Source organism: Miniopterus schreibersii (assembly GCF_964146895.1).
Source record: "Miniopterus schreibersii genome assembly, chromosome: 12".
In the NCBI taxonomy this organism is placed as follows: domain Eukaryota; kingdom Metazoa; phylum Chordata; class Mammalia; order Chiroptera; family Miniopteridae; genus Miniopterus; species Miniopterus schreibersii.
The window spans coordinates 14,162,614-14,178,088 of NC_138112.1; the positions used below are offsets into that span (position 1 = coordinate 14,162,614).

Consider the following 15,475-nt stretch of genomic DNA (forward strand, 5'->3'; position numbering starts at 1 on the left):
AACAATAATGGTGATGATGATTTACATTGTTTTATATGTATTTGTTTTTCAATCAATATAAGTGGGAAAGAGGTTTTAGCTAGTATTAAGTTAATTGACATTAGGTAACATTTAATTTATGTTTTGTAATTTCTGTGCTTCTTTCTCATAATCACTGCCAAATAAACATTTATTGAAGGAAAAAGTCAAGATAACATGGAACACGAGGCTGTTTTTTTCTGGGCCCAAGTTCTTGTTCAATGTCCTGGCACATTTTCTTAGAAAGTGCCATTTTGAGGCAAGGCTATCCTTATATCTAGATGGACTGAATAATCAACTTATAATTAATTGAGAATTGATGAGATATCCTTCCTTCCCATATATATTTCTAAATCATACCTGTGATATTAAAGGAGATTTATTACTTTGACTTCTATATTCCTCTATAAAAATTCAAATTATCCCAGACAGTAATAAATTAACTTGGTATCAAATTAATCTACCATATTGAAAGATAAGTTATCAGATTATTTTTCAACTCTGAATTTTGATTGAGACAAGATTTTAAAATATTAGGGTACAAACTGTGGATGCAAAAGCATAGTGCTTTCACCAAGGAAACTAAATACAGAGGAGAGAATAGATCCTATGGTCTAGTGGGAAGACCTTACACTATAGACAAGAGCATGGACTTTCCTTGGAGCATACATGGCAGGTGGATCATCATCACTATGAGATGGAGAAAAATAGAAAGAGAAATATTAGAGGAGTTGATGAGATTTAGCTCAATGTCACAGAAAGGAGATGAGAAGCTATCAAAAAACCTTAAGTGGCAACCAATCATTAAACAAAGCCTAGTATGTATTTGATACATGGAAAGAATTCCACAGGTATAATGAAAGAGCGATGTATTTTTTTGGGGAAATGGTGAAATAGAAGGTATCTCAAGAGTATTTCACATTATGGGGAGCTCTTTAAATACAAGACAAACTCTTTAGGTTGTGCCTAAAGTTGAAGGTGTCTTTATATTTCTGACAGATGAACGTGACAAAAACCCACTTAAGGCTTTGGAATCTATCGGGAAAGAACTCTTAACTGGAGTTTTGGATGGCTTGGTGAAAAAAGATGTTCTGAAATTGGAGGAAACTGAAAAGAAAAAATTTAATGATGCCAAACCTAGTGACAAGGCCTGGGTCTTAGTGGATGCTGTGAAACAGAAACGCCATGAAGCGGGTCAAATCCTTGTCCAGACCTTTCTTAATACGAACAAAAATTCCACCAGTACAAAAGGTAAGAATGAATCACTTACAACAACTATCCCGAATTTTCCAGAATCTGTTTAGCTCCAATGCCCCTCCAGAGTCCTCTGTACTGCCCCCATCCTTAAATTACTCAAACATTATTTTCACTCACTTTATCATTGTCCTTTTAGGGGCAGCCTTGTCCTTTGTGAGAGGGGATTCGATTTCCAATTAGGTACAAAGCCGAGCTTATGCTTAGATTATTCATGGAAAAAGCTCATTGTAGAGACTTTGTAGTTAGGGACACCTAATCCTGAACCCCGGTTCTGTCACTTTGGCCACTACATATAGGACTTCCTTCAAGTTCCTTAACCTCCTTAGGCATCAGTCTCAGCATTTGTGAAATGGGGACAATTTCAGTAACTTTACAGGGTTTGTAAGGCCAAGAACATAGTCTAGGCATATGCTGACCACTCTTAAGATTTTAGCTCTCATCTTACACTCTTCTCTGAGCTCCAGATAATTTAGCTCTAGCTAAAGATCTAATATATATGTGTATGTATGTATATATAGATATATATATGTATGTATATATATAGATGTATATATACTATACGCCAAGCACTGTTATTTAGTCAGAGAGATAAATACTCAAGTTGCTACCTGCTACCAAGGGCGATGGCTTTGTCTCATCTGGTATCAGTTCCTTCCATTTTGTATCAATTAAAGGGGTTTCCTAAAGATTTCATTAGGTAAAAGATAAAACTGAGCTATTAACAGTTTTATCTACACTCTTAATTCTCTCATTTCTTTCTGCTGCATTGGCAGGCTGCTGGAAATTCCTTTTGGGCAGGCAGCAGGCTGCACTATAATATCTATTATGTTGTAATGAAAGAATTTGTTTCCTTGCTAATTATAACATTAGATGCAACATGGAAATATTAACTCCCAATTTTAACTGCAAACACTATATCTATACATAGACACAACAATCATTAGGAGATGAGGTTTCTTAAGTTAGAGAGTTCAGCAAGCTTGTAAATAAACTGGAAACAGAGGAGGTTTTTGATGAGAAACACCCTCTACTGAGGGACCAACCCAGTATGCTGAGTGTCTTTACATTGCAAAAATCTTCTGGAATGAGAAAGGAGAGCATGTCTCTGTCTAATCTATAAAAAAATGTTCAGAAAGCTTGGTTTTCTTAAATACTTACAATGTGCTGCATCTCCAGAGCTTAGGTGCTTAACGTACGTTTCAGAAAGATATTTATCAAAATATATTATGAAAACAACTAACAGAAATAAATGAGTAAAATAGAAAAAAATTATAAAATATAACAACTGAAAATTTTATATAGGATAACATTGCTTTTTTTCTTTTAAATAAAATAAAATCAGAGAGTGCCTTGGTTTGTTCATGTAACTAAAATCAAGGTTTATTCCTATCATGGACAAAGTCATTGTTAACCAGATCTTGGCAAACCTCTCTTCTAATTGTTTATGAATTCCTCTTCCTTCCTCAGACAGGGGAGAGCTCTGGACTTTCCCACCCTTTTGCAAACTCTCAGTCACATGTTTTGGTGCGGGATCATGTCACATTTCTCTAAGGATGAGCCAGAAAACAAGCTTCTCCAACAGGGAGGAGTTATTACCTCACATTTTAAAACATGGATTAAAAATTTAGTGCTGGTTGATCAGCCCTTTGAGGGCCAGGATATCCAGTGGTGTATGTTAGAATCTCTAAGCAAAATATTGTCCCTCTCACCCTGGAGTCAGCACTCTGGTTGCTAGATAGCATTTCCCCTTGAGAGAGCTGACTTCACAATTTGGCTAGGAATCAGAGCAGCCAGTCTCCTCTGGACAAGTTAGGAATTCAGGCTGAAGTAGCTGAAAAAATAATAGCTGGCTGGTACAAGATTCAGGATTCTATTAGGTGTTTAGTATGTGTATGTGTCCGTGTTCTGTGTAAATTAGTATGTTATACCATCCAATATGATAACCACCAGCCACATTGTGACTACTGAGTGCTTGAGTAATAACACATGTTGAAATAATAGTTTGGATATATTATGTTAAATAAATTATTATTAAAATTAATTTCATCTGTTTTTCCTTTTATTACATTTTTGGGTGGATCTGCTACCAAGAATTTCTCCCTTCTTTCCCAGTTACATCTCTTCATACTAGAGGTTAGATACAGTTATAATTCCTACATTAAAAATGTTAAAAAAAACAAAATAGTGAACAAAAAAATTCTTCTCAAGATTTACCTTCTGTGTCAGTATTCTTAGGTGATAATTGGATCACGGATACAGGTATTAAAATTTATATCATGTGATGTCATGCCATATATCTTGCAGCTCTTACAGAAATGGCTAAACTGGTTGAGTCAGCAGAAACCACAGATACCCTCAAGCTGTGTCCTCGTGAAGATTTCCTGAAAGTATGTAAAGAAAAGGCTGGAGAGGTAATGTGTTCTATCCATAAAATAGAGAAAGAGAAACTGTTGCTTTCACTAACTACACAATTTCTTAAAGCACTAATTGCAGAGTGGTGGGGTGGGGACAGCGATAATCTTTTTCATAGATGTTTTGAGCAAGTAGGAAATCATAACCTCACACAGATTCCAATTTTCTTTCAATCCCATGGTAAAATACAGATCTGTTACTTCATTTATTTGTTCTAATATCTATTTGGGACTTACTACAACTAAGCTATAATCATAGGATCAAAATATTTATAAGATAATGTAGCTGAGTAATTATTTGCATACTAGTTGAAAAGCCTAGACAGGAAACATGTTTTAAAAATATAATTACAGCCTGAAACCCATTTTATATTGATGTTTTAAAAATAATACTGAGCCTGGTCGGCGTGGCTCAGTGGTTGAGCATTGACCTATGATCTGAGAGATCACAGTTCGATTCCTGATCACGGCACATACACAGGTTGTGGAGTCTCAAGATTCTTGAGTAATTGTCCCAAATATGTTCTGGGACTAGTTCTGGGCTCTTGGAAAATAAATCACTTTTATTCCCCCAGTGTATTTTATTTTTAATTTTTAAATAACTGGAAGGTTCTAAATCACTTTCAATTCTCACCTCTTTCTATTGTCAATTCAATCCATTACAAAGAAAAAGGCAGGGTCTCTGGTACATGAGAAGGGAGAGGGCAGCTATATGAGCCTGTAACAAAGCAACAGTGATTAGTATGTGAAGGTTTAAAAGAGATTTAGGCAAATCAAACTCACTGCATATCTATTTCCTGCAGATCTATCCAATAAAGGAGAGCACGGCACGCACTCGTCTGGCTCTCATCATATGCAATATAGAGTTTGTTCATCTTCAGCTCAGGAGGGGGGCTGAGCATGACGTCGCAGGGATGAAGGAGCTGCTCACAGGCCTCGGCTACAGTGTGATTGTGGAAGGGAAACTCACCGCCAAGGTAAGGGCCCCTCACATCCTCTTACTAACTAATTAACTTTATAGTGTTAGTCAAATACTTTAACCACCATAGACCACATATCTGTGTGTGTGTGTGTATACATGTATTTAGAAAGTAAAATTATTAGATAGGTGAAATCTCTCTCTCTTTTAAGCTCCAAATGGCCTCCATTCCATAAAACTACACAAAAAGTGATTGGCATGCGTACCCACACAATTCTTACTTCCAAGGTGAGATGATTGGGATTCAGACCCAATATTCCCAGAAAATTCTAAAGTAATGAATGTTTTAAAGGCCTGTACTCACCGTGTGAATACTGAGTTCTGACTCTGTCCCAGGGCCTATTTTTGCACTGGGGATAGGTCTGTGAATGAGACGGGGGGTTCCAAGTTCTCACTGATTTAGGTTTACTGATGAGGGGAGGGGGGGCAATCAAATTAAAAACAATACAGAAAATTTCAGAGATTTGGTGTCTTTGTTTCTCTCTGTAAGAGTGCAAAGAAAGTTAAAAGTAAGCGAAAAAAAGGAACATAGGAGCAAACTGGTGAGTGGGAAGTGATTGTTTTGGCGGAATGGTCAAGAAAAGCCTTGTTAGGAGACAATATAGGAGCTGACAGATGACTACCAGTAACAACACAAGTCTGGAAATAAATGAATAAAATACATTCTAAGAGGGATGGTAACAGATGAAAAGTCTGAACAAAATATGAAACTGGCACATGAGAAATACAGAAAGACCAGTGTGACTAGAGCCTAGACGAAGAGAAAAAGATGGAACGAGGGAATATACATATGTCAGCAGTTTGATTTTATCCTCAGTACAGTGAGGAAGGTTTTTGAAGGGAAGTGGTATAATACATTTAGGACACAAAGTTCCTATTAAGTAATGAGATAAAAGACAGGGATAGCAAGAAAAAAGTATGTAAGTGAAAATTAGCAAAGGTGAAATGTATCAGGGGGACAGGTCATATAATGGTAGCTGGAGCAGACAGCTGAGCCCCCTGCTTCATTGCAGGAAGGAAAAGAAAACGACTATCATCAAGCACAGTGACTAGAACATTGCAGATGCTTCTTCTGCTGCTCACATTAAGCAGAAGGTCAGGTTAATGTGAATGCTTGTCCTATTAAAGTAAGATTTTGTGGCCTTTTTCAGGAGATGGAGTCCGTGCTGGAGGCATTTGCTGCCCGGCCAGAGCACAGGACCTCAGATAGTACATTCCTCGTGTTCATGTCTCATGGCATCCTGAATGGAATCTGTGGGACTCTGCATAGCGCTGAAAAACAAGATGTGTTACCTTATGACACCATCTTTCGTATATTCAACAATCGCAACTGCCTCAGTCTCAAGGACAAACCAAAGGTCATCATTATCCAGGCCTGCAGAGGTGGTGAGTTCTGATATGGAAAATCTAAAGGGCATGAGGTGTTTGCTGAGGATTGTGACATGTTTGGTTTTTAGGGGAAATAATCTTAGACCCCATTCAGTGCAAATCAAGTGAACTGAATGCTTGGGAGGCTCCAGTTAGGGGCTTGGTATGGTGAGAAATTGTCTTTTCAGCTGAGACATATCTGTTCAATTTAATCCAACATAAGTAGTGAAGGAGATCTTCAGAATCCTTAAATCAAAGTTGAACAAAATTATTTAAACCTTGGAATGAAATCATTTTCATGACAGCTTTAGTTGTAAATGTTTTACAGACATTTTGACATTCTCTGGCTTGAGAAGAATTTCATTCGAAAGCTGGGCTGTTCTGTGTAGCAGCACCCTTCCCTTTCTCATGCATTATTGACAGGGAAATGAGGAGGGAGATGAGGGTACTTGGGATTGCTGTCAAAATTTCCTTTGCTTTTTTTCTGACTTCCACTTGCCTCTCAGCTTTTTGGAACAGTGTTTGGGAGAAAAAGCAGAAATTACTTAGTTAAAAAATGGTAAGTAGGCTCTGCAATTATGCAGATAAGGCTTGAACTCCTTTGCTGTTCTTAGTAAATGGCTTCTTCCAGGTTTATGACACTGTCACTATTTACTGACAAAATGCTGTCACTATTCATCGACACATTGCTCAAAGACGCTAGAGAGAAGCCAAGTCATGTGTGTGGGGGCAGAGGCTTAGTGCCTGTATGTATCTCTGTGTGTGTGAAACTGATGAGAATAAACATTTAAAAAGAATGAGGGAGGCACACAGTGTGCATACCGTTGATGTCTCCACAGAGAAGCCGGGAGAACTGTGGGTCAGCGACTCTCCAGCCGCCGTGGCAGACAGCTCTTCACAGTCACCCGAGAGCCTGGAAGACGATGCCGTTTACAAAACACACGTGGAGAAGGACTTCATTACTTTCTGCTCTTCAACCCCACGTATGTGTCTTTTGGTGACAGTCCAGGATTTGTGGGCCTGAGGCCACCCCCGAAAGCTTCTAGCATAGAAAGATAGGCTGTATGCAGCAGTGATCTAAGTGCTGTCAAAACGATTTACATTTATCTCACCTATTCTATGGAAACACAGATTCTATATTTTCCACTTTTTAAAACTCTACTTTTATTATTATAAATCAGCGGCACTCTTTACAGTCAAAGGTACCTCAAACATTAAAACAACCTAACACAAGGGACCCCGTTTACCATACACTATTTCAAACCAAATAGTTGATTCAATTTTCTGTCAAATCTACTTAACATTTTGAATAGAGTTTTTATGGATCCTGGGACTGGCTGCCCTTTCTTAAATGATCAACTCCAAGCTCTTTTCTCCATATTTCCATTTGATGCTGTTTAGAGTGGTGCCAGTGCAGGGCTCAGCAGGGTGCAGATGTCCTTTAAAAGAGGTAGAAAATGATTCTGTGGGGCTTATTAGGTCTAATAATGGGGGATCAGTGTTTAGTTTTTGACCTCTAGGTAGTCATCTTAAAAAAAGTCTTACATTTGAGTGTTTCTAATTTTTAAATTTTTGTTTCAAGTCTTTTTTTTAACCACCTCGTGGAGGTTTAATTGATGTACCAAAAGCTGTATATACTTCCTGTATATAAAATCATGAGTTTGGATACAAGTACACACCTGTGAAACCATCACCACAATCTATGCCACAAACATATTCCTCCTCTCAAAAAGTTTTCTTTGCATTTGTCCACCTACTTTGTTTATTATATTGTGAAAGACAGTATGATATATATTCTGTAAACAACCTTGGAGCCAGGTGACCATTTTCTGTTGCTTACTACAAGAGAGTAGGGGAATTCCTTAATCCTTCTGTCTATTCTTTCCTCTGTAAAATGCAGTAATTCCAGTTATCTCTCAAGCCTATTTTCAAAGCCAAATAAATGAACATGAGGCACATAGTAAGAGTCAGTTCCAAGAATATCATGCAATCATTATGTGGTTCTCATGAGTTATCCCTTTAGTTAAATCTCTTCCAGTTTTTTTTCCTGCTTTGTGGAAAATTAGTTAATGTAGAGATTTAAGTATTTCCCCTAGATATGTCAAATTAATTCCCAAACTATGCTTAAAAAAACACACACACAAAATATATAAAACAAAAATGTAATAAAAAAAAATTCAAGGCCACAACCCAAGGCTTACCTCTCCTTAACTTTACAGATCATATATCCTGGAGAGACCCCGAAAGAGGTTCTCTTTTCATTGCACAACTAATCGCATGCTTCCGAAAATATTCTTGGTGCTATCACTTAGAGGAAGTGTTTCGGAAGGTAAGCTTCTTTTTCTTTTTCTAATCATTTTTTGTGTGTGTATGTGAAGGAAGACTTTACTATTATTCTTAATTCAAGTGACTATCACAGACTTTGCTGGGTAAACAAAAGCAGAGCAGTGGCTGGTTTCTGTTATCCAGGGATTTTAAAATCTGATTTAGAAAAAAGATGTCAATACACCACAGCAGGAGATCAAAATGGAACAAAATAATTTAAAATGGAAGCTTATCTGTTATGGTCTATAAAGTCAAAGAATGGAAAGTATCTCAAATCAATTCTTATTGGTTAATTAATTAAATAAATATATATTAGGTGTTCTACTCGGTAATTGTTGCTATCCCGGTGACACAGGGTTAGATGAGACATTGTGTGTCATCATAAGGCTACCTAGGATCTACATTTTTGTGAGAGAGATGGATAATACACAAGTAGGCCAACAAACAAATGTATCATTAGAGATTGTGATAGGGTCCATAACAAAAAAGATCTAGGGCATGTGAAAGAAAATACAGGAGAAGACACTCTTTGAATGCAGTGGTCCAGAAAGGAAGACAATATTCTTTCCCCACCTCAAGATATTCCTTATTCCCTCCTCCCTCCTGATTTGTTTTCTTCCACTGTTCTGACTACCACCCATTCAGTATATGTTTTGTTGGTTTTTTTACCTCTATTTACTCAATTGAATGCAAACTTCATGCAGGCAGGAATTTGCTCAACACCTCAACATGCTGGCACATAGGAATTGATATCCATTCAATAAATAAATGCATGAATAAATGAACAGATATTCTCCCTCCAGCCCCGCCCCTTTTTTGGGTGAAAGGTATTAGTATTAAGAATATGGGAAAGTGTGGTGGTTTTTTAAGTTCAAAACTCTAGAGAACAGTAGCACACCTGTGGGAAAAGAGAACTACACCTCTAGTAAATGGGAGAAGATTGCATTGTAATGTGAGTTACCATTTCTGTGAGTGGGAATTTAGGAAATTAAGTCCTGTTGGATAATAGGAATTAGACATTGTACTTTCAAGGGTATTGTTCTCTCCTAAAAATAGTCTAGAAATAGTGTTATCAATGGGGACAGATCCTCTTCCTCACTGGTTGCTGGTGGGAGTGGGTTTCTTGCGATATCACAGGAAAAGGAATTTTCTGAGACTCGCACAAGAGGATGAAATATTGTAGAAAGCTTTATTTTTGTGGACTTATGCCCCTGAGTTTATGAGGTTCCATTTCCCACTATCCAGCCAAGAAAGAAGTCCCATTTTGTTTCCAGCAGATCTAAAATGAAAGCCAGGGTCCAGAGTTTCTGTTCCATGTCTCCACAGTCAAATACAGCATCAGGCTAGCTTAATTTGTGTTCCCAGATGCAGTCCATCAGTACATTATGCGTTGGGTCCACATGGCCATGGGCTATGTGGTTATGGAGAGAACAGGGGCAAGGGAACCAGAGAACCAAAAGAACCACACAAGAGAACAAGCACCTTTATCATCAGGATTATGCATTCCCAGATTTTCATGGGTTTGCAATGGCCCTGCCTGCTCTAACTAATGCATTATTCCCCAGGTTTGACTGACAGGCACTTTCCCTGTGTCACCTCAACTCATTATGCATGTGTTCATCACCTGTTGGACCCCTTCCCCTAGTGATCTGCAGGGAGTGGTTCCCTGGGGAGTGTGAAATTGCAGCTTCCTGGTGAAATTGCCCAAATGACATGCCTAAAATGTCTGGCCTTCCCCCTTAGCTCCTTTCCTATTATTAATAATGAGCTAATTACAATGGTATCAATACAATCTCATTTATCAGTCCATGACAAAAAACTTCAGAGGTCAGCTTGGTGGTTAGGATGTGAAAGTTGTTGTGTTCAGGTCTTAGGGACAAAATTTTGGTTTGTGCCTTATTGAATTGAGGAGTTAGTCTTGGAGGTTGAAGGTAGAGGATCTTTGAGATTCTGTTCTTATGAACTGACCACAGGAGATCAGTTCAGATCCATGGAAAATAGAAGAAATGAACTTTGAAAGATCTTGGGTTAGGCATGAGGTGTTTACTTTGAGATAAAGAGTATATTCTGAACTTGGGCATTACTTCTAAATAGTAGGGTGGCAGTGACAGGGAGTTAGAATGTTTATGGGCTTGGTCCCATCAACCCTAGGAGTACCCTTCATTCCCAGAAGTGTTTGGCTCATGGTGCAAAATGTTTTCTGAGAGTGTATAAGAGTTATGTTTCATCTAGAACCTCTTTTTGTTTTTAGGTACAACTATCATTTGAAAAACCAGATGTTCGAGCCCAGATGCCCACCATTGAAAGACTATCCATGTCAAGATATTTCTATCTTTTTCCTGGCAATTAAAAATAGTAAGTTTCAGAGCTATTGGCAGGTATAATAAATGGGAAAGTAATACTGGTGGTGAGGTCCAATGACTAATGACAGCCATTTGCTTGGGTGGTCAACTTAATGTTGCTTGTTGATGTAATTTGGTGATTAGATGTTATTTTTTGCTCTACTTCTAGGAATCTGTAACCTCCTCTATCTCCAAATCAATTAATCTATCAGTCAGCCAATCAAGGAGAGAAGTCAGGAAGACAAGAAGTAATAAACAATGAAGGACACAGAGGAGCAATTAATAAAACAGAAATGTACTCATGCTTCCATTATTACTAATTTTTCTCTCCCACCTCTCTCTCTCTATTTCTCTTTCTATTTCTTTCTGTCTCTGTCTCTCTGTCTTTCTGTCTCTCTGTCTCACACACACACACACACACACACACACACACACACACACACACAGACACTGAATTACCAAACATTGCCTCAGATCCTAAAAAAACACCAGAAAACAGAGGAAATGAGTGTGAAGGAAGCAGATATTTGGTCCTTTAACTGCAGATATCACATTATTGGCCTTGAGCTCCCATTACCAGACAGTATAAAATATATCCTGGACTGTAATTTTTGTGTTGATGCAGTTTCTGGCTCTCTGACTATTCTCACAGTGTAGATCACAGAACACTCTGAGTCTGCTCTCAGGTCCTTAATTATTGTTGGGAAACCCCTTTAAGCATCCATGTTAACACACATTGTTGTGTGTGTATGTGTAAATATATTTTAGAATGGGCTCATTTTGTTTAGAGCCAACAATTATTTTACTCACTCATGACAGCTTTATATCATACTGTATTATATTATTAATCTCCCTTTCAACAGCATAATTAAATTATACTTTATTATAAAGTTTATCTCAATTCTTTAAATCTTTACCCACCATCTTCTCCTCCTGGTTTGTGACTCCCTGATTGCATAATTGCATAGATACTTCACCAGAATAGGTTTTATTTCCTAATTAGTCTAATAGAACCACATTTAGGAATTGAGCTATTTGACTAATATTTATCAAGCACTTACAATGTTCCGAGTTCTGTTCTAGAATCTTAGAATATACCAGTGTACAAAATAAATGGAGTCCTTGCTCTCAGAATGCTCATACTCTAGTGAGTGGAAACAGACTCTAAGTACACAAACAAGCAACTATCTGTCAGAGTGATAAGAGCTAAGAAGAAAAATAAAGCAGGCTAAAGAGATGAAAAAGATGGGTGTTGTACTGTAATAGATTATATAGGAAAGGCTTCTTTGAAGTGACAAAATAATGAAATCAGAACAGAGAGTGGACAGAGTGGGATAGCAAAGCTTGCTATTCTATGCAGAAAAAGTGTTACAGTTTGGGGACTAGAAAGTACAAATGCCTTGAGGCAGAAATGTGCTTAAGATGTTTAAAGAACTTCCAAAAGGCAGTGGAAGAGAATGAGAGTGAGGGAAATGACAGAGACAAATTCAGAAAATGGTGAAAATCCTGGTCTCATGGGCCTTGGTGATCACATGGTAAGTGTTCTAAAATTTTTATCCTGAGTGAGATAGGATGCCTTTGAATGCCTTTTTTTCTAAAAAACAAATATGTTTTTATTGATTATTTTTTTAGAGTGAGAGAGGGAGGAGGGAGAGAGAGAAATATCGATTAGCTGCCTCCCGCACACCTCGGGCAAGTGCCATGACAGGGAATCGAACCAGCCACCTCTGTGATGACAACACCCAACCAATTGAGCCACCCCAGCCGGGCCCTTTGAGTGCTTTTGAACATAGAAATGAGGTCATCTGATTAGATTTTACAAAGATCCTCCTGAGTACTTCCTGTGCATATGCTGCAAAGGTGCCAGTCAGAAGCCAAGGGGAGCGGCAAAAGCCCAGGGGGAAGTTGGAAAGGGTTCCTGACAAGTGTGGATTAAAGGCTTCTGGGAGCTGCACCCTCACCTTCTGTTCTGTTTTTCCTCTTCAGGAGATTACAGGCCGCCTTGCCCCCTTGGTCAACTCCTAGGAGCACCTTACCCAGCGTGGCACATGTATTTAAACTTTGGTATTTAAATAAAAATGAAAACAAATAAGCTGCATCTTTGGGTCCTTTAATAGAAAATAGAACTTCAGTTACAACGGTGGGTGAATGGAAACGACCTGGAGGGAGCGAGCTGGATTTTCTAGCTCATGATTCATCGGGCCTGCGTTTACCGAGAGGAGAGAACCAGCGTGGACTTGCCCTCTGCAACAGGAGAAGACAAGAGCTGTACAGTGGTCATCTCGTCTGTACACTCATCAAACCCACGGGGTAGTGTGGTTCAGAGTTTGCTAATTTAGTACTTAACCAACATCATAGGCTCGGATAATCTTTTTTCTCAGCAAATTATTATTTTAGCAAATTATTCCCATGGATCTTTCTTTCTACTCTCAGTTAATTCACTTGAGAAGTCAGAAAAATAGCAAACCAATAATAAAAGAGAAAAATGCAAATAATAAATATTTAAAAATATCAATGAGATATCGAGACAAAAAAAATTGAACAGGTCAGAAAAAGTAAAAGCTAGTCTTTTAAAAATACTAATAGAAGACATTCAGTAAGATTATTAAAAATTTGAATTAACACAAAGACATTATGGGATATCAAAAAACCATAAACACAAGTGAACATAAATGCAGAAAAGTCATGATACGGTCATACGTAATATAGATGAAATTCTAGAAAAAGCAAATCAACGAAATCCATGAAGAAATAAAAAGCCAAATGTATCAAAAAATATTAAATACATTAATTTTTTGTTATATCTACCTGCAAAAAGTTAACAGACAAAACTGTTTGTAAAGACATGTCTTTCAAAACCCCTAAGAAAGTGCTGAGCTCAACTATATAAATACTTCCAGATAATAAAAAGAGAAGTAACCTCTTTAAATTCTTTTATAGGGTTAGTAAAAAACTGATGCAAAACTAATGGCTTTGAGGTAAAGTTAGAAAAACGTAGGTTGATTTCTCAGGAACATTGACATAAACACTCTAAATAAGGTGTTAGCAAATCAAATCCAGCCACATATTTTATAATAATAATATTTTTAGCCAGCTAGTATTAACTCTGGGAATATAGTTATAGTTTAATAACAGAAATATTTATGGTAGCATTTTTCAAGAGATTAAAGAAAAAAGTGTGATATTTTAAAGATATTTAGAAAGGCATTTAATAATATTCATAATTCATTAGTGATTTAAAATGAAACCTTAGAAAAAGAGGAAGAAAAGCAATTTCTTAATTTAACAGCATGGGCCTAATAAAAGCTTAACAGTAAAATAGGAATAGAGAAAAAACAATATGAGAATATAGAGGGTGTCCCATAAAAATGTATACACATTTTAAGAGCTGATAGCTCAAATTTGAAAATGAAATATATTTTAATAAACACTGCCTTTATAATTATTCAAAGTGTGTGTATACATTTTTGGGGACACACTATAAATATCCTTGTGCAGAAATATTACAGTATTATGTTTAAAAAGTCAAAAATAATTCCATTAAATTTTGCACTATACTTCCAAAAAAATAAAACCAAAAGTAAAAAATGTTTGGAAAACAGGATTTCATTAATTGAAATCTTTTATTTTTTTTAAATCATTTAAAAATTTTTAATTACAGTTGGTATACAATATTATATTAGCTTCAGGTGTACACTCCAGTGATTAGACATTATTTAAATTACCAAGGGATCATCCCAATAAATATCATACCCATCTAAGGTAGGAATCTACTGAGAAATTATGAGAATAATTAATTGAATTATCAGAGTTACATTTTATGAGGATCACTCTGGCTATAGGGTTAAGATGACAATGACAGTGATAGGGCCAAGGTCAAAGCAGAGGAGCACAGGCTATTGCAAAAATTCAAGTATGATGGTAGTCCAGATCTGGATGATAGAAGAGAGGGTAGTGAGCAGCCTTCACTATTTGAAAGGATAGCCAGCAAAACTGAAGGAAGTTCTGAGAAAGAATAGAGAACTGTGTTCTACTCTGAATAACAGGAAGTGTGAAATTGGCTTTAATACCTCAAAGAATAAAATAGGACACACTCTCAAAGGTGGTGAGTTTGGAGGGATTGAAGCATCAAAATTAGATGTCTACCAGACATTCAAAAGATACACCCAGTTGACATTGGTTATATGAGAATGGCATTCAGGGAATAGGCATAAGCTGGAGGCTAAAGTTTTGAGTGTCTTCACGTATATAAACAGTATTGAAAACTAAGATACTGGAGACACTGCTAAACAGGTGAGGGGGGAAAAAGCAAAAACCAAAGATGTGAATAGCAGCCAATGAAGTAACAGGACAATCAAGATAAAGATGTGATTTGGAAAGCAAATGAATGAAGGTTTTCAGGAAGAGATGCAAACACCACTGTGAAATAATTCTAATAAGTCAAAAAAATAACAGCACTTACCATTTAATTTTGGCAACATTGAAGTCACCAGTTACATTAACGAGAGTTGTTTTGATAGAGGGGTAGAGACAAAAGAGTTCAAGAAAGAATGCAAAAGCATTTGGGGAAAGTAAGGGTAAAGAATGCTTTTGAGGAGTTGTGTGGAAATGGGATCAAGAGCGTTATTTTTAACATCTTGCTGACCTGCTATTTTAAGCCGGAACTCAACCATGTGGCTGGCTACTTTTCCTCTTTTAAAACTCTACATTGCTTTCAGACCTTAAAATTACTTAAATTAATGTAAGTGCAGAAACAAGTTATCTCGTAACCGGTC

General features: G+C 37.1%; 1 protein-coding gene across 3 annotated transcripts in view; it reads left to right on the forward strand.

Moving 5' to 3' along the window:
* The window catches only part of CASP1 (caspase 1), a 29,785-nt gene extending 16,989 nt beyond the window's left edge, over window positions 1-12,796 (forward strand). Inside the window, exons 2-10 of one of the 3 annotated variants that reach the window (XM_081153209.1) lie at window positions 1,018-1,269; window positions 3,367-3,408; window positions 3,580-3,686; window positions 4,490-4,663; window positions 5,817-6,051; window positions 6,873-7,016; window positions 8,253-8,362; window positions 10,610-10,713; window positions 10,870-10,956. In XM_081153209.1, the coding sequence (XP_081009335.1) occupies window positions 1,018-1,269; window positions 3,367-3,408; window positions 3,580-3,686; window positions 4,490-4,663; window positions 5,817-6,051; window positions 6,873-7,016; window positions 8,253-8,362; window positions 10,610-10,708 (1,163 nt within the window). In that variant the 3' untranslated portion in view covers window positions 10,709-10,713; window positions 10,870-10,956. Of the gene's footprint in view, window positions 1-1,017; window positions 1,270-3,366; window positions 3,409-3,579; window positions 3,687-4,489; window positions 4,664-5,816; window positions 6,052-6,872; window positions 7,017-8,252; window positions 8,363-10,609; window positions 10,714-10,869; window positions 10,998-12,686 lie in introns of those variants that run through there. The other 2 variants (XM_081153210.1, XM_081153211.1) reach the window with 2 other exon arrangements.
* Window positions 12,797-15,475: the final 2,679 nt, after the last annotated feature.